The following is a 22502-nucleotide window of genomic DNA, read 5'->3' as shown; positions in this document are numbered from 1 at the left end:
GCCATTTTAACTTGTACGGCATCTTCAGTTCTGGTAGGTCTGCTGAGACTAGTTTTGTGCTATGAACTCATCACCTAAATCTTCTTTAAATTCTGCATTTTATTTAAGTCTAAATGAAGCTGTAGCACTGATGTATATATATTTCTCAGTATACTAACATGGGGAAGAGCTTTTAATAGGAATTTAACTGAAACTGGCAAAGCTGTTTTCATACTCTATTAATTCCCAACAAAGTAGTAATTTATATTCACTGCTCTCTTTTATGAGTTTCATTATGATTTTCAAATCGACTATTTCCCTTCACCCACTTAAAAACTAATGAGTCTTCTATGCTGTTGGTGATAATTTTAGTGAATACCATCTCCTTTCTTCTGAAGTAGAATATTTATATTACAGTTTCCCTTTTGCGGGTGTGGGAGGAATTTTCTTCCTTTACTGCAGGTTCTGTGCAAATGATTCATAAGTTTGTAATTTTTCTGGCAGTTTTAATTATTTCCATTATAACATCATCATCTGCAGGTGTTATTCATTCCTTCATATCTCAAATAGCATTATATACACCCAAAACATATGTTTTTCATATTAAGTGCACTAGGCTGCCAACTACTGCCAGGTCTCCATATCAGTGACCTCAGTAGTTATTATACATCATGAGAGAGCAGAATGGGGTGCTCCGTGGAACTCACGGACATCGAAAGTGATCAGGTGATTAGGTGTCACTAGTGACATACATCTGTGCATGAGATTTCCACACTCCTAAACATACCTAGGTCCACTATTTCTGATGTGATAGTGAAATGGAATTGTGAAGGGACACATACAGCACAAAAGCGTACAGGCTGACCTCGTTTATTGACTGACAGAGACTATCGACAGGTGAAGAGGGTTGTAATGTGTAATAGGCAGACATCTATCCAGACCATCAGACAGGAATTCTAAACTGCATCAGGATCCACTACAAGTACTAAGACAGTTAGGCGGGAGGTGAGAAAACTAGGATTCCATGGTCGAGCGGCTGCTCATAAACCACACATCACGCTGTTAAATGCCAAACGATGCCTTGCTTGTTGTAAGGGGTGTAAACATTGGATTATTGAACAGTGGAAAAAACATCGTGTGGCGTGACAAATCACGATACACAATGTGGCAATCCGATGGCAGGGTGTGGATATTTTCAATGCCCAGTGAATGTCATCTGCTAGCGTGTGTAATGGCAACAGTAAAATTCGGAGGCGATGGTGTTATGGTTTGGTCGTGTTTTTCATGGAGGTGACTTGCACTCTTTGTTGTTTTGCGTGGCACTATCACAGCGCAGGCCTACTTTTCGCTTCCCACAGTTGAAGAGCAATTCGGGGATGGCGATTGCATCTTTCAACATGATGAGGCACCTGTTCATAATGCACGGAGCGTGGTGGAGTGGTTACATTCCAACAACATCCCTATAACGAGTCGGCTTGCACAGAGTCCTGACCTGAACACCTTTGGGATGTTTTGGAATGCTGACTTCGTATCAGGCCTCACTGACCTACATCGATACCTCTCCTCAGAGCAGAAATCCATGAAGAATGGGCTTCCATTCCCCAAGAGACCTTCCAGCATCTCATTGAATGTATGCCTGCGAGAGTCATCAAGGCTAAGGAGGGGCCAAAACCATACTGAACTCCAGCATTACCGATGGAGGGTGCTGTGAACTTTTAAGTCATTTTCAGCCAGGTGTCTGGATACTTCTGATCACATAGTGTACCTCTTCTGTCATTATTTCCACAATGTCACTATTTTTTATTAATAGCTTCCTGATTCCGACCAATCTAAAGATAACTAGAAAAACATGCACATAAATCTTGAAATGTTTGCACAATGGTCCTCCACTGTGCTCTCTCTGGTTTTCTTAGTGTGACTGATTAATGTTGTCACTTACTGAGCCATATACCATCTTGATGAAATGTGGTCTATATCCAATATATGTTTTAGTTATGTCTTCATCTTACAAGAACTGTTTTCAAACAATGGAAAACCAGGGATGGAACAGCAAAATATGAATTAGGATAGATTGCTACTCATGACATAGAGGAGGCACTGAGTGCCAGATAGGCACATAAATGTATAGCAAAACCCACTGAAGCAAAAACACGAACACTGCAGCTAATTACAAAACTAAATGAATTAATTTATGTTGTAGCAAAGAGGTGCATAATACAACAACATGTAACTATTCACAGAAAATAAGACAAATATCAGTTTGTCTTTATCATTTACAGCAATATGACAGTGCCTATTGGTGTTCTCAATTTGTCAAAGTCTTGTTCTAAGGTCCTTTTCGACAATTTTGTGAGAAAGCATTGAGAAATTCTTGAGTTTGTCAACATATTTACTCTTATTTCCCATCCTTTGCTATTACTGTGTTTTGCTGCTTGCTAGACCAATCTTACAACCATCCCCGTCATGCCCGTAAAGCAGTTACAGCTGTTTCATTAATCAAATGTCTTGGTTACAATTTTGCGTGTGATGACTTTTAGCCAATTACAACCTTCAAAAAATATAAATAACATGTTTATGGCTATGAAGCCACCAGCAACCACAGCCAAGTCTCAAACCTGGCATCATGTGCCTGCTGGTGACCAAGTGTTCCACTCTGTTTAGTACAATACATAACAGTACTGTGCACTAATTTGTATTTCTTGATTGAATTGATGCTGGCATACAGAAAATCAGGTAGAATATCTTGTTACATGTTGAATCTTGCCTTTTTTAATTATTTTACTTTTAACTGAGTTTTTATTACTAATTCTTACAAAATCTCAATGTTGTTCCACATTCATTTCAAAGGTGACCATTAAATTTATATTTTGGTATGTACAGTGAGTTTTGTTACATCGTATAATATGAGTATGAATGATTGAAGCTCAAATGGACTCTGCCCTGCCAATCAGTGGTGTGGCACGACACTGTAAATGCCGAAAAAGGCTTGTTTACTGGTAAAGAGGAACCAATGTTGGAAGAATTAGATTTTGATGTTGATAGTGCAGCGTTATCGAAATTTTCTGATAAAGTAGATGCCTCTGTGAACATCAGACAGCAATGACAATGATCGCATTTTTAATAGTGATGGCAATGCACTGCAAGAAATCTACACCAAGTAGAACTGTCAGAAGAAACTCCTGTGACCGAAACTAAACTGGTAATACCTTATCAAATAGAATAAAAAATCCACTTCAGTTACCAGCAATGTCTTACTTATTGCATGACTGGTTTCGACGCCCAAAGCTTCACTTTCAGGTGCACCCAATATTTATTTATGGAAACATAAATGTGTAGCAATTGTGCCAGTCACTCATGGGGGAGAGACACAGAGGGGGGGTGGGGGGGGGGGGGGGGGGTCCCACTCACTCATATCAAACAACCACCTGTGAGAATATGAGAATAGGACCAGCAGCTGCCTCACCTGCCTTAACAGTGGTACACAGAAGTGACTAGTCGTGACCAGTCCCATGGCAGTAAGTGTGTGAAAGGAGCAGATGGCTGAATTAGTAATCAGTAATCTCTTTTAGGCAACTACAACCACCATAATGCTTTAGGGAAAAATTTAAACCTTACAGGATGTAAGGGAATTTTTCACACCAAGTTTATCAAATACAGATATATGGACTTTAACAACGCACAATCTCTATTCCATGGCTTTTAACCACTAATAATATGTTGCTATGCACACAAGATCCTAGATCTTCTACTGCAGAATTTTCTTCTCCTCATTAGTGAAACTCTAATGCTGACTGAATGTTATTCCATTTGTTCACCAGGCCGCCTTTGTTTCAGTTTTTCGAGATGTGTACACCACCAGGTTTTATTGCAACTCTCTTCAATTATCATGTGGAACAACAGTGAACGGAGAAAATCTCTCTCAAGTTTCAGGAATATTACATTCAGAAGGTGGTAAATTCACTGCCAGATAGGCTTTCCCTGACGTCTGTATAAAAATCTGTAAACCTGTTTCTTTCGAAACACAGTATGTGCAGTTAAATTTATTCCTTGTCTACTTAAACTGAGCTGACATGTTCTAGCATCCCGAATGCATGGTTTGGTATGTCCACTTCTGCTATAATTAAACAAGAGAAGGTAAAAAATGTATTTTCACACTACTCTGATCAACCATTACCTATGTTTAATACAACAAAATTATTACTTTCATGTTTTACTATATGAAGCAAACAATGGTATTTTGTTTTGGGTTGTCGGGTCATAAGAACTAGACAAGAAACTGTTTAATGAAAACAAAGGTGTTGCCACATTAACATGTAAGTTGTACACCTGCAGTAGAGAAGAAAGTAAGATTATGTTGTTTCAATTCAGAAACTCTTGATATTAATTTGTTTCTATATCTGCTGTACAGTAAAATTTAATGCAGTACAATTTATATTGCATGACTTGCTAGTGCTGATTCTGTATACTTATAGATGGAACAACATTTCCTACAATCTCTACGAATGCAAAAATAAGCTTCTAAAATCATTACCACTTTGCACTACATTAGGACAAACATTTCAATCTACGAACGTCTAGTGTTTTGTTTTTTGTACGTCACATATGTTATGCACTCTCTCTTCTGTATAAAATTGTCGAATTTTATCACTGACAAAATATTTCTCATCGTTTCTTTTTGCTATATGCTGTACTTCCAGCTGAGAATTCCGCATTCTCCAATTTTAATTTAAACCTGCTGTGACTTAATACATAGTAATTGCTGTAACATTCACTCTTTTTGACAGCATGTGTCAGTGCTTGTAACACATCCTATCACTATTTCTTGATTTAAAAAAAAATCACACTATCATTCTGGTGGACCTTCAATAGTTAACAAAAATTACTGGTAGCGTTGTTTCCCTGCTGGTGGATACAATCCTTAGCTTTTGTAAAGGAACACTGAGGAACGTCGCCATGAAATCAACATTGCCATGAATTTGAGTTCAGTTTTATTCCATAAATTCAATGAATTTCTTTTTTTTAATAGTTTGTGTATAAATGACAGAGTTACCTTGACACATATAGAAGCATTAGGTACAAGCAACAAAGCAATGACTTTATATAAGATGAAAGTACATTACTAACATAATTTTGAAAATTGAAATTCAGATATGTAGTTTTGCTAGAAGGAAATCAAATCACAAAACATAAATTACATGGGGAGGGGTGTGAGATACAAAGTATGATGTGATGCAGTTTACTGTGTCAATAAGTAAGCACTGAATAGAGCACTTTGCTATGAACCAGACATTGTTAATGAACTTTGCAAGCAAGTTGACATTTAAAAACAATCTTTCAGGATCATAACTTTTTTGCTAAAAGTAAAATAAATAAATAAAAATGTTTTACAGGGCATAACGGGCCACACAATTTTTGATGAAGTACTGCAAAAGAATGGAGCATGTGAAGATTGAAACATACTACCATAAACCACTTTCATGGAGCTACTTGATGACACAAGGCTTCCACATAGCATTGATTTCCCTATCACAGTGGATCACAATCCCCTGCAACTAAATTTGAAGTAGTCAAGGAAGTTCCCAGATTATAACCGATCTGGATCAGACAGTAATTTATCACATACTCCACAGTATTTTCCACACAGTTACAGCAACTACTAACATGTACTGCTCTTTCTCTCTAGTATAGTGGAGGAGGGCGTAAAACTGGCTCCATCTACAAATTAAAAAAAAAAAAAAAAAAAAAACAAAAAAAAAAAAACTGATTGTGTTTAAAAAAGATAAAGTAATTTCTTAGGGCTCAATCTTAAGTTCTGCAAAATTGTGCAGCATGTAATTTATTATCTGCATGAAAGTTCTCTAACAAAAGAAGTGATTTCGGGAATGCAAAATGAGAGTAATGGGAGCCCAGACATCAATTCTTCCTCAGGTGGATAGACAATGGTACCTCAACATGAGCATTGATAGAATTTGCATTGTTACAGCAACATTTTAAATATTTGACATGGATGTGACAGGTGTAGAATGGTATGTACCTTTTCCAAAATAAAGTGCAACTCTCTCCCCCAAATACTTGCATTCCACTGTAGTATGGGAGCACCTTTTTCTTCTGTCAGTTGCTTTTGGACAGATGTGGTGGAGTGCTATACAATAGAAAGTACAAACAAAGGTTTGGTATGGCACTAATACATATATGGGTTTAACCATACTCATCATAAGGTGAATATAGAAATATATCAGTATGCGTCCATTACTTCATAACACTTTTGAAACCAAATTCACAAGTTTTTCTATAGTTAATCTATTCTCTTTTCCTGTAACTGATAATTTAGCTCAATGAAAAGAAATAAACATTAATTTTACCTACCTATTTCAACATTATTTTGTTTCTCTGTTACAGTCTACTTATTTAATATGACAAACTCAAGCTCATGAAACAACAGGTGTCTCTGAGGAGGAAAAAAAATGATATCGAAAGAAGGTGTAAATGAGGAGTGCAGTACTGTATCATACCTTTTTTCTCTCTTTTATGAATAGTTTCATTTGACTCGCATCTCCTTTAAAAAAAAAAAAAAAAACTGCCCTCTATATATTATGTTAGAAGTATATCACTTTTATGCCACTTTAAAAGCATTGTTACATTATAAAAAGTTAGAAAGTTACATTTGGCAATTTGTCCATAGCCAATTCCAGAGTGGGTGAAAGAGAGTCACAGTCTGCAGAAATGTGACAGGGAAACATAGAAAAAAAGAAAGATTGCTTCTGAATTCTCTCAAATACAAGAGACTATAAAATCACAAGCATCTCCCTGTAATTAGCTGTTCACAGAAACACCCTGTGTGCATAATTCTAACATTTTTGTTAGCTTTCATACATGTTTCTAGGAGAAATCAGTGAAAAACTGGTGGTGGTGGGTGAATGACTCAAAATATGGAATAGACAAACCCTTTGAGTGAACAACAAAAGCTGTGATGTAGCACTTATTGTTGTGTAACAGATCCATTAGACTGCCTGTGTAATGGAAGTGATGTAAATGCACCATGACTTATGACAGAAGTTAAAAGTTTTGTATAATAGCTTAAGAAGCATTTTTTTAACAGTAAATCAAATTAAGTACTAGTGTGTGTTGTACCAAAACTTTACAGGCAGTACTAACTTAGGTGGAAGTGTATTGTTTATTATACTGCATGAAGTTTCTTGGTAAGTGCAAATCTATGTTTAAGCCTGTGGCAAGCTGCTGTAATCCTAACAAAGGAAAGAAGTAAGATGGTCACAGCACGAGCTATCCATTGCCAGAGGGTCAAGGGGCACAATAAAAGGGAAGTGGCCTACTGACCTGTGTGATTGTGCAATGCGAGTCAGCAAAGCCTAACAGCAATAGTCATGAGCCTCAGTCATTGTCAGTTTGATAAGTGGGCCAATATCAATAGAAGCATAGCATGTAATCTTACTAAGTACAAGAGTCCATGTCACTAATTCATAAACACAGTCCATTCCATGCATTATAGCCAATTCAACTCTTCAGTAGTGTGTGAGGATCATAAATCATGTACCAAACCAGTTACCTTTATGTAGCATCATTATTGTGCATCAACTGTTTTATAATCCACACAGATTCTATTTCTAGAAAGAAATTGTATACGGCTTATTTCAATAAATGAAGACAACAAACCAGAATAAATTATACTGTCTATTGAAAGTACACACAGGAAAACTGTGAAAAAAACTTTAAATAATATCAAACCCCCCTCAAAAATCACAGCACACTGGCGATATTCAGAGTATCATACATCAATTGTACAAATGATAAGGGGATATTCTAATATTCATACCACCAGGGAAACATTAGATCAAGATTTAGAGAGACCATATAGATATGTACATAGAGTGAGTAAAATACACAACTAAGAGAGAGAGAGAGAGAGAGAGAGAGAGAGAGAGAGAGAGAGAGAGAGAGACTGTTTCTGCAAACAACTCTAACATTTACTCGACTACAAAAATAATTATCAAAGAATAACAGTTGCCTACACTACATAAGAAATGTTTACATTTGTCATTATTAATTGTTGAGCTGTTTGCAGAAATCTTCAATGCTTTACTCTTCGATAATCATATTATTTCTACATCTACATTTTTACTCCGCAAGCCACCCAACGGTGTGTGGCGGAGGGCACTTTACATGCCACTGTCATTACCTCCCTTTCCTGTTCCAGTCACGTATGGTTCGCGGGAAGAATGACTGCCGGAAAGCCTCTGGGCGCGCTCGAATCTCTTTAATTTTACATTAGTGATCTCCTCAGGAGGTATAAGTAGGGGGAAGCAATATACTCGATACCTCATCGAGAAAAGCACCCTCTCGAAACCTAGACAGCACGCTACACTGCAATGCATAGAGCCTCTCTTGCAGAGTCCGCCACTTAAGTTTGCTAAACATTGCCGTAATGCTATCACGCTTACCAAATAACCCAGTGACTAAACGCGCCGCTCTTCTTTGGATCTTCTCTATCTCCTCTGTCAATCTGACCTGGTACGGATCCCTCACTGATGAGCAATAGGTCTACTCAAGTATAGGTCAAACAAGTGTTTTGTAAGCCACCTCCTTTGTTGATGAACTACATTTTTCTAAGGACTCTCCCAATGAATCTCAACCTGGCACCCGCCTTACCAACAACTAATTTTATATGATCATTCCACTTCAAATCATTCTGTACGCACACTCCCAGATATTTTACAGAAGTAACTGCTACCAGTGTTTGTTCTGCTATCATATAATCATACAATAAAGGATCCTTCTTTCTACGTATTCGCAATACATTACATTTGTCTATGTTAAAGGTCAGTTGCAACTCCCTGCACCAAGTGCCTATCCGCTGCAGATCTTCCTGCATTTCGCTGCAATTTTCTTAAGCTGCAACTTCTCTGTATACCTGTGGGAGTATCTAACACGATAGGCTTAAATTATATCTTAAATTTTCAAGGATTTTCAATTTATCCATAAGCCCTTATCATTCCAAAAATCTTCTACTGTCCATTGTCAAGTACTAACATTATTCTGCAGTTACCTAAAACTAAAAGTAATTTCTTCACAAATCTCCAATAAAGTAGGCCAACCCTTAGAATTGAAAATGAATTGGAACTGAGGAGAGTTTAAATAAAAGCAAGTAGTGATACCCCCATAATTCAAAGCCATGGTGATTTCTTCTATTTTTCATGCAATGTTGTTGTTTTATTCCTCTCACAAGCTCCATTCAGTTGCCACTTTATGTTCTTGGCTCTTATCCTCTGATTAAAATTACTTTGTGATTGGCAGATTGCAACGGCAGTAGTCAGTGTTGGCAATCGGTAGCTAGTCACCCTTCACAATGCACAGTGAAAGAGGCTGTGGAACTTGACACAGAACTAAGACTGGATGGTGCCTAGCCCCTACCACTTGACTCCCTGAAGTGTCCATCACAACGCAATTTTAAACTGAGTATAACTACGAGTTGCACTTTTATTAATGGTCTAATCTCAGTTTTGTTAATCATAGCTTTAATGTTTGTTAATTTACACTTACATATGCCATGGGCCAGTCACCGCATGTCCATAATCTTATGTTTTATGATTTTAATGTCTGTGGATCTCTGGATTTGTTACAATAGAAATATTAATTCACTATTTGTAAAGAAAAGCAACTATTGTTATTTACCTTACAAACAACACACTAAAATAATTAAGACTATTACACAAAAACTTTTCTGCATAATGCCAGATTGTATAGTGGGTCCCCCTTACATTCTTCGTAATTTATGCATGATAGATGTACATAACATACATAAAACACTTGGCGGAGACTTGTCTGTTGGCTAATATATGCAGCAGTTCAAGTTCTTATTATGAAAGATGAGTTAGGTATGTTGTTACATAAATGTTAGGCTATGTTAAATTTCAATCCATTACCAAATCTTTATTTGAAATCCAAATTCATTGGCTTCGCCTACTTGCAACCATGTTATCTTCCAAACTAACCAAGAACTTGGGCTACGTTACAGATCAGTTTGCCACTACAACGAAGATTTCAAGGAAGGTGCATAACATTCTAACCTGAGATAGAAGGAAGTGGCAAACAAAATATTTCGCTATCAACATCATTAAGACAATTATGATGACAATGGAGTTTTAACCACGCGTCTTTAGTGTCCATGTTCACGTTTCGGGTAATAGTGAAGAACATGATAGTAAAATTTTTGTTCATAATACGTTGAAGGTAAATATGCTTCACACATCGAAATCTTTTTTATTATTGATATGAATATGTACAGGAATCACATACAGAACATTATCTCACTACATTTACTGCCACAGTGCAACGTTAACATCAAGGCATTAAAGATTGTCTTCAGGTTTGTTCATCTGTCCCTGTGAATATGCAAAAGTGATCTGTCACTACCAAATGACGGCCACTGCATCTCAAAACTAACCATAACTCCTGTAGCTCAGTAACCGTAATTCTGTCGATTCAATTAAAATTAGAGAAAACTGCATAAATGACAAAAATGGTACAATTATAGTCAGTAGTGACTGAAAACATTAATATTGTTTTAACCTGAAGTGCATTACGAACTATGGATAAGTCTATCCGCTGATCGGAACACAAAGTTAACCTCTCCTTGCAACTTAATACTTTAAATGTTTGGCGCCTTATGTTTCAGATTGCACCCAATTACTAAACCGTAGCCGATATCATAGTACAACAGGCTCAAGACTAATACGCAGCACGACTGAACGAGTGCGAAAAGATGTGATTTCGCCGCCCTGCCCCCTTCCGATGAATTTCAATACGGATGGAATCAATTCTTCCGATGAATTCCAATACGGATGGAATCAACTGATCTCTTGTGTCATCTGCTAAGCACACATCGACTATAACACGACTTTCCTATACATTCGGCACTGTGTTTCAAGGCAAACTACGACGTCGCACTATTTTTTCCACTACAAAAAAGATTGCAAAGTGAAACAACAATGTATTTGTACATTGTTTTATTAATAACACAGCTATGAAATATAACAAAACAAACCCACAAAGCGAAAGATCACGTTAAATGTGTTTCATTACTTGTCACGAACGCCAACGCAAATGAGCGAACAGAAATGAGGATCAATAACTAATAAATACACACACTCTTACCTTTCATTAGTTTTCACTGTTACCTCGTCCATCAGTATAGCCTGCAAGGCTTCCAATTCATCCAAGACTCTAAAATAAATGTTCCAGTGGCAATTTAAAAATGACAAAACTTCATTTTGCTTTTTTCACATAGTAATGATATTTCTTAAACAACCAATATAAAAATTAGTTTGTTTAGTTTACCTCTCATCTAATTCACTTGACATCTTCGCTTTACAAACTTCACGCCTTTTCAGCAAACACAAAACCGAAAAATTATGTGGCGATGCAGCGAGTGCAATTGTCCAGACTCCGACGTTGCAGCGTCAATCCAAACTACTTCCCAACATCTGATTTGCAGAGATCTTATAATACTTGAGATGACAGTATTACCCGCCGTTTGCAAATAGCCCTTGGCATTGACGTATTTTAACGTTAGTAGTGATAGTCCCGTGCACAAATAGCGCTCACTGAAAATGTGATTTAAATTATTTCGTGCTGAACCAAGAGCACTCAATACCCGGTAATTTACGAAAGTATCATCTTCACTGTGCGAAGTGCGTGCGCTAATAATAGAAATTAAAAACAGGCTTATATTTATGTTAGCTGATTGTTTTTGGGGAAGGGAACCAAACAGCGAGGTCATCGGTCCCACCATAGTAGGGATTCGGTGAGGTAGTCGGGCGCGCCCTTTCAGAGGAACCATCCTGGCATTTCCCTGAAGCGATTTAGGGCATGAACGGGAAAACATAAATCAGGATAGCCGGACGCAGGCTTGAACCGTCGGCCTCCCGAATGCGACTCCAGTGTCCTAACTACTGCGCCACCTCGTTCGGTGCTTATATGTGTGTGAAGTTTAAGAAGTGAATTACGGGAACTTACTTAATGTTGGTGTAGCAGATGTCAAATCTTCTTCACAGAGGTACAATGCCATGACATGTCCAAAAATGTACGTATCGTATGTAATAATTCTTACTATGGATTGATAAATTACAGTACATATATGCCTTTTATGTTTATGCTCCTTTGAAGAAGATATTGACATCTGCTAAACCAACATTAACGAAGCTTTTGTAATGCGCTTCTTATACTTTATATAAAGTTCCTGTTTTGTAGCTTTCGAAAGATGACAGATTAATCTGTCGAAGCAGGTAAAGTAAAATAAAAATCACATGCAACTGACGGTTGAATTTTATTCTGAAATATGTGCCATACTACAGTTGCTGAAAAAATAACAGCTACAAATAACATAATAAATTGATAAAAATGATTCTTTGATTCCACTCAGCCCCATGCGAGGTATAATACAGCGGCTACTAAATACTATATTGTTTGGTTGCTCGGTCATTCACAGAAATTTATACCTGCCCCTTGGTTGTGAGTAAAGTGGAAAGACTGATCCAGACATGTAGAAGGTTATGGAACAAGCAGGCTGCAGCCACCTGGAAATGAGCCATAGGGCTGACAAGTGTGCATTTCTCACCAGTGGCACAGCAGTTCACTAGACCAGGGGCTCCCTAACTTTTCCTTTGACAGAACACTTTGAGAATGCTGATACATACTTTGTTGGCGTACTTTGTTTATTTTGAAGGTTAATAAAATTTTAAAAATTAGAAAAACTTATTTTATTCAATTATTACTTCAGTTTTAAATCATAACTAAGAACAAAAAAATCACACTAAAATTTTCAAAATAATTAATATCTTCAAAAAGTCAAGGATAAATTCCTATGTTATTAGCAGCTTCTTGTGGAGCACTTATTCAGTTCCTGCAGAATAAGAACACAGTCTGGGAAAGATTGCACTAGACATCACAGGCTCCTTTGTATGGAATGCATACAGCTCCCTTTCTTTCGTTTTTTCATAAAGCGACTTTCCAACCACTCCAGAGACCTGTAGGAGGTCTCGAATTTTTAGTGTAATATTGAAGAAAATTTTCCCCACTGACGAAACTATTAAAATCCTAGTGATCCACTGTCAAAGCATCAAAACAAAGCGTGAGAGTTTGAAACACATCTAAAATTAATGGGATTCACACAGGTACATAAAGTTGGATAAAATCCGAAATTGATAGTAGTAAGGTTTTTGTGGTAAAGGTAAGTGTGTATCGAGAGGCTAGGCTAATGGAAAACGGAGTAACATGTTTGTCATAGTAGATAAAAAACTTATATCCAATGACATAGAAATAGAGGTTGCATATCCAATTGTTTGGGCAAGGCTCAATATTAAGGGCGGGCATGAACTTAAAATGGGATCTTTCTATCGATCACCACACACACACCCAGATATTAATGAAAACTTTCGAAAAAATCTCAGTTATTTAGTAAATAACTATGCACCTCTGCTGTAAATCCGATAATGTAGCTGCACGTAGTAACGCCGTTGTGTTGGGCAGCGTGGATGTGGTTTTTACACTATTTCCCCACATCCCACTAGGTGAATACTGGATTAGTTCACGTGTTACACCTCAGATACATGCTAAACAAATACTTAGATCACTTTCTCACACTTGCACACACAATTTACACACAGAGACACTGTGTACATTGCTTTTGTCGTTGGGGGCTGAATAGGAGACTGATGACCTTAGCTATTTGGTGTCCTTAAACATTCACTTACCATCAGCAAATTCCCCAGTCATTCTGTCACGATTGGAGGAGATGTGAGCCCTTCAGCAATTGCATGATGTAACTACAGTTTTGTACATAATGTGCATGATAAAACGTCATACAAAAAATCCTTTACATGAAAACTACTTAGTTCAGATAGTTTAGACTTCGTTTAGACTCGTGACTTAAATACACTCTAATAAAAAGTAATAAATAAATAAAAAAAGACACACCACAAAAGAATTATCTGAATGGGATGGAATTCGGCAAATGTGATGCACATGCACAGACAAACAAATGATTACAGTTTCAGATACATTGGATGATTTATTCAAGAGAATGAGCTTCAGAAATTGAGCAAGCCAGTAACATGTTGGTCCACAGGTAGGGTTCAGCAAGTAAGAAGACAAGCAGCAGAAGCTCTTGCTGTGTGCGGGTCCGCATTATCTTACTGAAATGTAAGCACTGGATAGTTTGCCTTGAAGGGCAACAAAACAGCGCTTGTAATATCGTTTCCATGGTGCCATAGTGCCGCAGATGATCACCAAAGGTGCCCTTCTAAGAAATCAAGTGACATCCCCAACCATCACTCCTGGTTTTCGAACCATATGGCGGGCAACAGTCAGATTGGTATCCCACCACTGTCCAGATACGTCTTCACTGGTCTTTGGGGCCCCGTTTAAGGCAGTACTCATCGCTAAAGACAATTCGATTCCAGCCAGTGATGTTACAGGCAGAATGTGTTAAATACCACTGCAAACAGGCTTGTTGGTGTACAGAGATCAACGATAGTCAGCACAATGGGCACTGTGAGTTCAGGCCCCTTTCTGCAAGCAGCCTATAACTGTTCCTTGGGGCTATTGAGGCACCGTTGCCACAACAGAACGATGATTAATCCAGGCTCTGAATGCCTCTCTGGCGATTGCTCGGTCCTCACGTTTTATTGTCTCTCTAGGTGAACCATTTCCTTGTGGTTCACCCGTTCCTGCCAACATTGTTGAATAGTGGCATTGTTCCTATTCAATTGTTGACTGATGTGCAGATTACTTCAACTGGTTTCTTTGAGCCCAACCACATATCTTCTCTCAAATGCTGACAACTGCATATACTGTTCACGCACCTGTCTGCGATACATAGTTACTGTCCAGCTGAGTACACGGAATGAAATTAGCAAAGACTTTAGGCCCTGGTGTTGAGATGTCACCTATTTACCATCCTTGCCAGCTGTGTGGTGAAACTATGCTGCGATGTTACACATTCATCCACTGATCGCCAAAGTTTACAGTTATTTTGTATTTTCCACCGATATCTGTATGAAAATCAATTTGTGTCCGATTTCCATAATTCTGTCATGGTGTGTCGTTTTTGTTCCTTTTTTGTCTTAGAGTGTATATTAGGTCTAATAGCAATAAAAAGACCTAACCTCTTTCAGGAGGTCCACATGAAACTGGCATCAGTGACTGTAAGACACTTTAAGCAGTAACGATTGCTAAAGTGTGAAGGGCAACTAAAATATGTTTAAAAACTTATTTGTTCAGTAAATTAGACACGGAGGCAGTTGTGTCATATCTCAAGAGAAAATCTAAGTACTTACTGTGAGTGGAACTGTATAGAGGAATAGTAGCTCTTGTTTAGAAGAACAGTTCAGCAAGAGCTGGATATGTGTCTCATATAACAGCTCGTGATGGGAGGAGCCCTACATGGTACACAGTCTCTGTAAGAAAACTGATAAGAAAACATTGACTACTGCACAACAGGTGGAAAAAGACATAGGACTAAAGGCAGAGAGATGCTCAGTGAGACACACTTGGCTGTCAAAAGGTAATGCTTGAACATTCCAGTGACTACTGTAGTATAATCTCATTGAAAGATCTCTCACAAAATCGCGAATGATTCTGGTCATATGTAAACACTGTTAGTGGCACCTCATTTAGTGCACAAACAATCATTGGTGACACGCTAATTATAACTGAGGGTGGCAAAGCACGAGCAAAAATATTGAACTCTGCTATAAAATATTCCTTTGCGAAGGAGGATCCACAAGTACAGCGACAGTTTAATTCCCACACTACTGCAAAGATAAATGATATAGATATTCATCTAAACAGCGTTTAGAAACAATTAAAGTCGCTGAAGTTGAACAAGGTCCTTGTATAACTATAATATGCCAAAAATCCGTTAGACAAAAAACCTTGCCCAACAGTTGGAATACAGCTCAGGTCACACCTCTGTACAAGAAGAGAGCATTAGGTGTACAAAATTACCATCCAAAATCTTTGACATCCAAAACATCGGTTCTGCGATACTAGAGCTTTCCGCACATGACCTACTGAAAGCTCTGGATCAAGGCAAAGAGGTAGATACAGTACTGCTTGACTTCCAGAAAGCATTTAGGGATTAAATGGGGATGTTTAAACGCATGCACAGACAGAGATATGGTATCAGGCAGGCCTACATTTGACCCATAGGAAAGTGCAAGGAAAGTGTAAGAAACCGGCGTTGGCAGAAGATTGAAGACAGAGACCGACTATCCTGTGAAAGCATACTTTAAAAGTTTCAGTAGTGACTAAGGAATATATTACGACGCTCTACATATGGTACTCCATACATGCATGGAATGTGATGAAACTCTAAAACATTGTCTATAGGAGGTACCCTTTGCCATCGCCTTCGCAGTGGTTTGCAGAGTACTGATGTACGAGGCGTGTTTTTTAAGTAAAGTCCGTTTTGTTGTAGACACTAGTAGTTCGCGCACATACCGCAAAGAGGTCGTGCGTCGTGTATCGGCATGCCTCGGGAACAACTGTGCTCAGTTTCAGCTCTGTAGTTAACCTGTACGGTTCTGTTCTGTGCTTTCAAAATGTTTAAGACTATCAACCCGCCTGCCACGTGTAAGGTTCGCTCAGTGATACGGTTTTTGTCACCAAGGAACCTGTCTGCTGCAGAAATTCGCCGACAGTTTTGTGAAGTGTACGGTGATACTGTTATGAGTGAAATCAAAGTGTGTAAATGGTTACGAGAATTCAAAGGTGGCCGTGACAACGTCCATGATTAGGACCTCTCCAGTCGCCCTTCTTTGATTACAGACGATTTGGTGGCTTCAGTTGAAGTGAGGATTCGTGAGAACAGGCGTTTCACAACAACAGGTCTCTCAAACGAATTTCCTGACGTGTCTAGATCAGTGCTTTACAACATTGTTTCTGAACACCTAAAGTTTAGCAAACTGTGCTTCTGTTGGGTCCCGAAACTCCTAACAGAGGACCACAAAAACCAAAGATTTGAGTGTGCGATGAAGTACTTGATTCGTTACCACGAAGAAAGTGACGGCTTCTTGAGTAAGTTCGTAACTGCAGACGAAACATGGGTTTCGCATATCACGCCCGAATAGACGAAACAGAGCTAGGAATGGAGACACACACACTCACCTGCAAAGGAGAAGGCCAAACAGACTCTGTCCCAGCGCAAAATCATGACGTCGGTGTTTTGGGATAGGCATGGTGTTTTGTAGCTCGACTACTTGCATCGAGGAACCACTATCAATGCAGAAGCATACTGCCAAACCCTGAGAAAGATGCGGCATGCTGACAGAGGGAATTGTCCTTCTCCATAAGAATGCAAGACCTCACGCTGCAGGTCAGACCCGCTATTTATTGAACAGTTTTAGCTGGGAAGCTTTAGACCACCCACCCTACAGTCCTGATCTTGTGCCGACCGGTTACCATCTGTTCCTCCACCTCAAACAACACATTAGTGGCAACCGTTACAAAGATGACGACGACGTGAAAACGGCAGTGAACTCTTGGTTATCGGAGCAGGCAGCAAATTTTTCTGAAGAGGGTATTTTAAAATTGGTTGAACGGTATGATACGTGTCTGAACAAACTTGGAAACTATGCGAAAAATAGAGAGAAGTATGTACTTTCTGAAAATAAATTTACTTTTTTGAAATAACCTTTCATTGTGTACTTATGTTCAAACGGACCTTACTTAAAAAAAAACACGTCTCATAGATTCAGGACTACTCGGAGCAACCACTTTCTGCAGTACATACAGCAGATGGACGAAATGGAAGTGAATCAGCCAGATCCTTACAGACAGCCAAACATAGCTTGAGTCACGCCGTCTGCAGTGCTGCCCACAGCTGTTGATAGGAATGTACAAGGGTTGGACAAAAACATGGAAACGCCGCAATAAATGAGTGCTTTGACATAAATGCAGATGCTAGCCGAGACTGCAGATCAAAAATGGTTCAAATGGCTCTGAGCACTATGGGACTTAACATCTTAGGTCATCAGTCCCCTAGAACTTAGAACTAACCTAACTAACCTAAGGACATCCCACACATCCATGCCCGAGGGAGGATTCGCACCTGCGACCGTAACATTCCCGCGGTTCCGGACTGCAGTGCCTAGAGCCGCACGGCCACCGCGGCCGGCGACTGCAGATCACACTGTTGCATATGACTATGAACAACACCCATATAATGTCCTCAATATGTTGCAAATGTCAGACATAGTCAGAAGAATGTCACATGTAGTTGTAAGGGCATTATGTCAGAGGTAAGTCATCCAGCATAGGAAAATTGTTGATGCTCATATAGTGTATGCTTCCAAAACAAAGTGTACGGAGATGCTTGGTGTATCAAGGGGCACTGTATCGAAGATTTATACCGCATACAGGGAAAGTCAAAAATAAGTCACAATGTCGACGAAAATGTGTGTTGAGTGGTCGAGACATACGGTCATTGAAGACGAGCGTGGCAAAAAAGAAGAGAACGACAGCTGCAAAAGACACTGCACAATTGAATGTCACACTCGCGAAACCTGTCAACAATAAAACAACATGAGGCGAGCTCCACAAGCAGGGAATTACATTGCGAACTGAGATTGCAACACCACTCGTCTGTGATGCAAGTGCCCATAACAGGAGACTGTGATGCCAAAGCCATAAATCCTGGACTGTGGAGCAATGGAAGAAAGTCATTTGATCGGGTGAGCCTTGTTTCGCACTGATTCTAACTTCTGGCCGAGTTTATGTGCCAAAAGTGAAACACGGCAGGAGCTTGGTGATGATTTGGGCAGCCTATCGTGGAATTCCTTGGGTCCTATGGTTAATCTGCAAGGTTGTATTACCATCACATACCTGTAAATGACTGGTATTTCGGTGGGAAGCATGCACGCACACACGCACACACACACACACACACACACACACACACACACACACACACACACACCATTTCAAATCATGGATTTGAACCATGTGACAATTCATTCCATGGTACAACATTTATTTCTCAGTGGCAGTGCTGTGTTCCAAAATGACATGGTCCCTGCCAGCCGGAATGGCCGTGTAGTTCTAGACGTTACAGTCTGGAGCCGAGCGACCGCTACGGTCGCAAGTTCGAATCCTGCCTCGGGCATAGATGTGTGTGATGTCCTTAGGTTAGTTAGGTTTAATTAGTTCTACGTTGTAGGCGACTGATGACCTCAGAAGTTAAGTCGCATAGTGCTCAGAGCCATTTGAACCGTTTGAACATGGTCCCTGTTCATGCAGCTTGCATCGTCCACGACTGATATTGTGAGCACAAGGATGTTTTGTCACATCTCCTCTGGCCGCCACTGTCACCAGACATCAGTATTGTTGAGACTCTGTGGTCTACTTTGAAGGTAAGGGTGCTTGATCGCTATGAACCTCCATGATCATTACCTGAATTTGCCACTATTTTGCAGGAAGAATGGTGTAATATTCCTTTGAAAACCATACAGGACCTGTAGTTAGTTATTCCCTCTGAGATGAATGGAAGCTGTTTTGACTACCAACAGCTTTCTTACACTCTATTATGCACGGCAAAGTTTAGTATTTCCATGTTGTGTTTCCATGTTTTTCTCCAACACCTGTACATGGCTGGGCTTTCGTTGGAGAGCGTGCATGCATTGACGCACACACGCACACGCACGCACATTCACAAACACACACACACACACATACATACATACACATTCGCATACGTGCGCGCGCGCACACGCACACATACACGCACACACACACACACACACACACACACACACACACGCACGCCGTTTCAAATCACCGTTACACACCGTTTCAAATCATGGATTTGAAACCAAATAGCCTCTAGGTCTTTCATGTGGCTTAATGGTCCAATATAATATGACTACATTCTGTAGACCATAACACTTCGCCCATTGTCATTGTGTTCTGCAAATAATGGTTCTCATATGTTAAGCCGCGCAGGGTAGTCGCGTGGTCTAGGGCGTCCTGTCACGGTTCACGCGGCTTCCCCCGTCGGAGGTTCGAGTCCTACCTCGGTCATGGATGTGTCTGTTGTCCTTAGCGTACGGTAGTTTAATTTAGATTAAGTAGTACCTCAGCCGTTTGGTGCCATAAGATCGTACTACAAATTTCCAAATTTTCGTATGTGTTTTTTTCTCTTCGTGTTTCTTACTTAAAATACTCAAGTCCCTACGTTCTATGAAGCATAAAAATGCTACACTTCAGAAAAAGTTTTGTCCAGCATGTAGAACGTTATGCTTCAGCGTATAAACTGAAGTAATTTATCAGAAACAAGCTACACCATCAGTTGCAGATGGTTTCCAATCAGCAATAATGGGCATTCAGTATCTATACTATGAAGCAGATTTGGGTCTCTTTTTTGATGTTCTATTATTGGCAAGAATTCAGAAATCGTTACCAAACGAAAGGGTGCTGTAACATATGAAAATTGAGTTATTCAAGCTTCCCACCCCTTCATATTTTAAATTTCCTGCCACTGGGATAGAGGAGAGTGCGTGGAAGGCATTGATCTCTTTTAACTTGTGATATCACTAAGTACTGTTAGCTAATAGTGTAGCCATAACCAGCGCTCAATATATGCTGATGAATTTAGTTTGTACTAAACTGACGAAAATAGTTTTGTACCACCCTCAGGACATGTATAATTTGTGTGTTTTTTCTCTTTTCTTTGTTGGAAACCTCTTTCTCCATACTATTTTGACCAGAGACAGTCATCTGTGCAGTGGAGCTAAAAGTAAACCACTAAACTCAGTGTAGTTGAGTAAAATGCGCTGTGTCTCCAGTAGCGAATGGGACAATACGGCGTGAGTACACTACTCAGCCTGATAACCCGGCTCAAAAGGCTACTTCGAGCTTACAACATGTCCACTCTGTGCTGGAGTGACCGCTGATTTGAAATTTCCTGGCAGATTAAAACTGTGTGCTGGAAGGGCACTCGAATCTGGAAACTTTGCATTTTACGCGCAAGTGCTCTACCAACTTTCTTTATTTTTTTTCTTTCGTTCTGTTTCTTCGTCGTTTTTCTTCTGCTGTTCTGTGATGATTTCAAATGACACTTCTCAAATGTAAAGTGAGAACTTTACACAGCTTTTTTTCTATTAGAGAGGATGGCCAGTCCCACGATTGAACGAACATTCTGAGCTATAGCGCCGACTGGAACCGAGCTATCCAAGCACGACTCACTATGCATATTCACAGCTTTACTTCTGCCACTACCTCATATCCTATCGTCCAAATTTTACAGAAGTTTCCCTGCGTACTTTGTACACTACCACTACAAGAAGAAAGGTGTTGAGGTGCGAGCATACTTCCTCATTGGGATGGGGGCATCCGAAATACACATAAAACTGGAGTCTACATAGATAAAAGTGGCGCATATTCTGCAACCAGAAATACAGTAGAGTGAGTCCAGGAGGTGGTGAGCGTGCCACCACGGTAGTCAATCAGTGGTGGCACAAAGTTCGAAAAATCATTGGAGAGAAGAGGGAAGGAAGAGATGCTTTGCTAAGCCAGAAGCCGAGACCAGAGAGGGTGATCGTCTCTCTACCGATGCTCTAGGCGCGTCCTTTGGCAATCACACGATTCCTTCCCGTGCTGGAAAGGTAGACAAGGTATGGGGAAATTGTTGTCTGTCAACATCCTTAACTAGAATAACCTGCCTTTTTTTGGGTTCATGGCTGGATCCGGCACATAGGCTAAGAGACATAATACCAGCTGTGAATTTAAGTGTGAAGAAATATTTTCAACGTTAGTAAAATAGATCTTGTACCCCCTATATTGGTGGTCGCGTACACAAAGGATATTGCAGAGACATGTGTTAGGCTTGGGGTTGATTCCAGGAAGAATTTTCGCTTAGCAGTGGAGTGTGCACTGATTTGAAAGTGAGCCAGAATGGGAGCTGAACTTGAGAGCATTGCCTTTCATAGGCAAATACCCCAACGACTGAACTATCCAAACACAACTCACGTCCTGTTCTCATACCTCTACTTTTGCCATTATCTCATCACCTGCCTTCACAGTTCTCCTGAATGCCTTGTGGTATGTTTGGAAGGTCGGAGATAAGGTATTGGCAGATGTAAGGCTAAGAGGGCAGACGGTGAGTCGCCCCTGTATAGCTCAATCAGTAGAGCACTTGCCCACTAAAGGCAAATGTTCCAGGTTAGAGTCCCAGTGCAGCACAAAGCTTTCATCTACGAGGAAGTTTCAACTGGAGAGGTGTGTCGAAGCAGATAGTACGTGATTACACCGATGAAAAAGAAATTGCAACACCAAGAAGGAGTTGTGCGACATAAACGATAGTTGACAGGCGTGATTCTACATCTGAAAGATGATGCCTATTAAAATTTTGCGCCAGTCACATAAGAGTGACGCTAGTAGCGCCACTAAGAGGATGCAAATCCAGTTTCTTTAAGTGCTGTAACGGTCGTGAACGTGAGTTACCGTTGAGATTG

At 39.6% G+C, this 22502-nt stretch overlaps 1 protein-coding gene across 1 annotated transcript in view; it reads right to left on the bottom strand.

The window, feature by feature from the left end:
- LOC126338913 (E3 ubiquitin-protein ligase RNF25) overlaps window positions 1-11492 on the bottom strand; it is a 52881-nt gene extending 41389 nt beyond the window's left edge. Inside the window, exons 1-2 of the mRNA XM_050001589.1 lie at window positions 11332-11492; window positions 11149-11217 (exon numbers count right to left, since the gene is read on the bottom strand). Of these exons, the coding sequence (XP_049857546.1) occupies window positions 11149-11217; window positions 11332-11354 (92 nt within the window). The 5' untranslated portion in view covers window positions 11355-11492. The remainder of the gene's footprint in view (window positions 1-11148; window positions 11218-11331) is intronic.
- Window positions 11493-22502: the final 11010 nt, after the last annotated feature.

Source organism: Schistocerca gregaria, chromosome 1 (assembly GCF_023897955.1).
Source record: "Schistocerca gregaria isolate iqSchGreg1 chromosome 1, iqSchGreg1.2, whole genome shotgun sequence".
Lineage (NCBI taxonomy): Eukaryota > Metazoa > Arthropoda > Insecta > Orthoptera > Acrididae > Schistocerca > Schistocerca gregaria.
The sequence above is the reverse complement of the archived record's forward strand: the minus strand, read 5'-3'. Positions and strand labels throughout refer to the sequence as shown.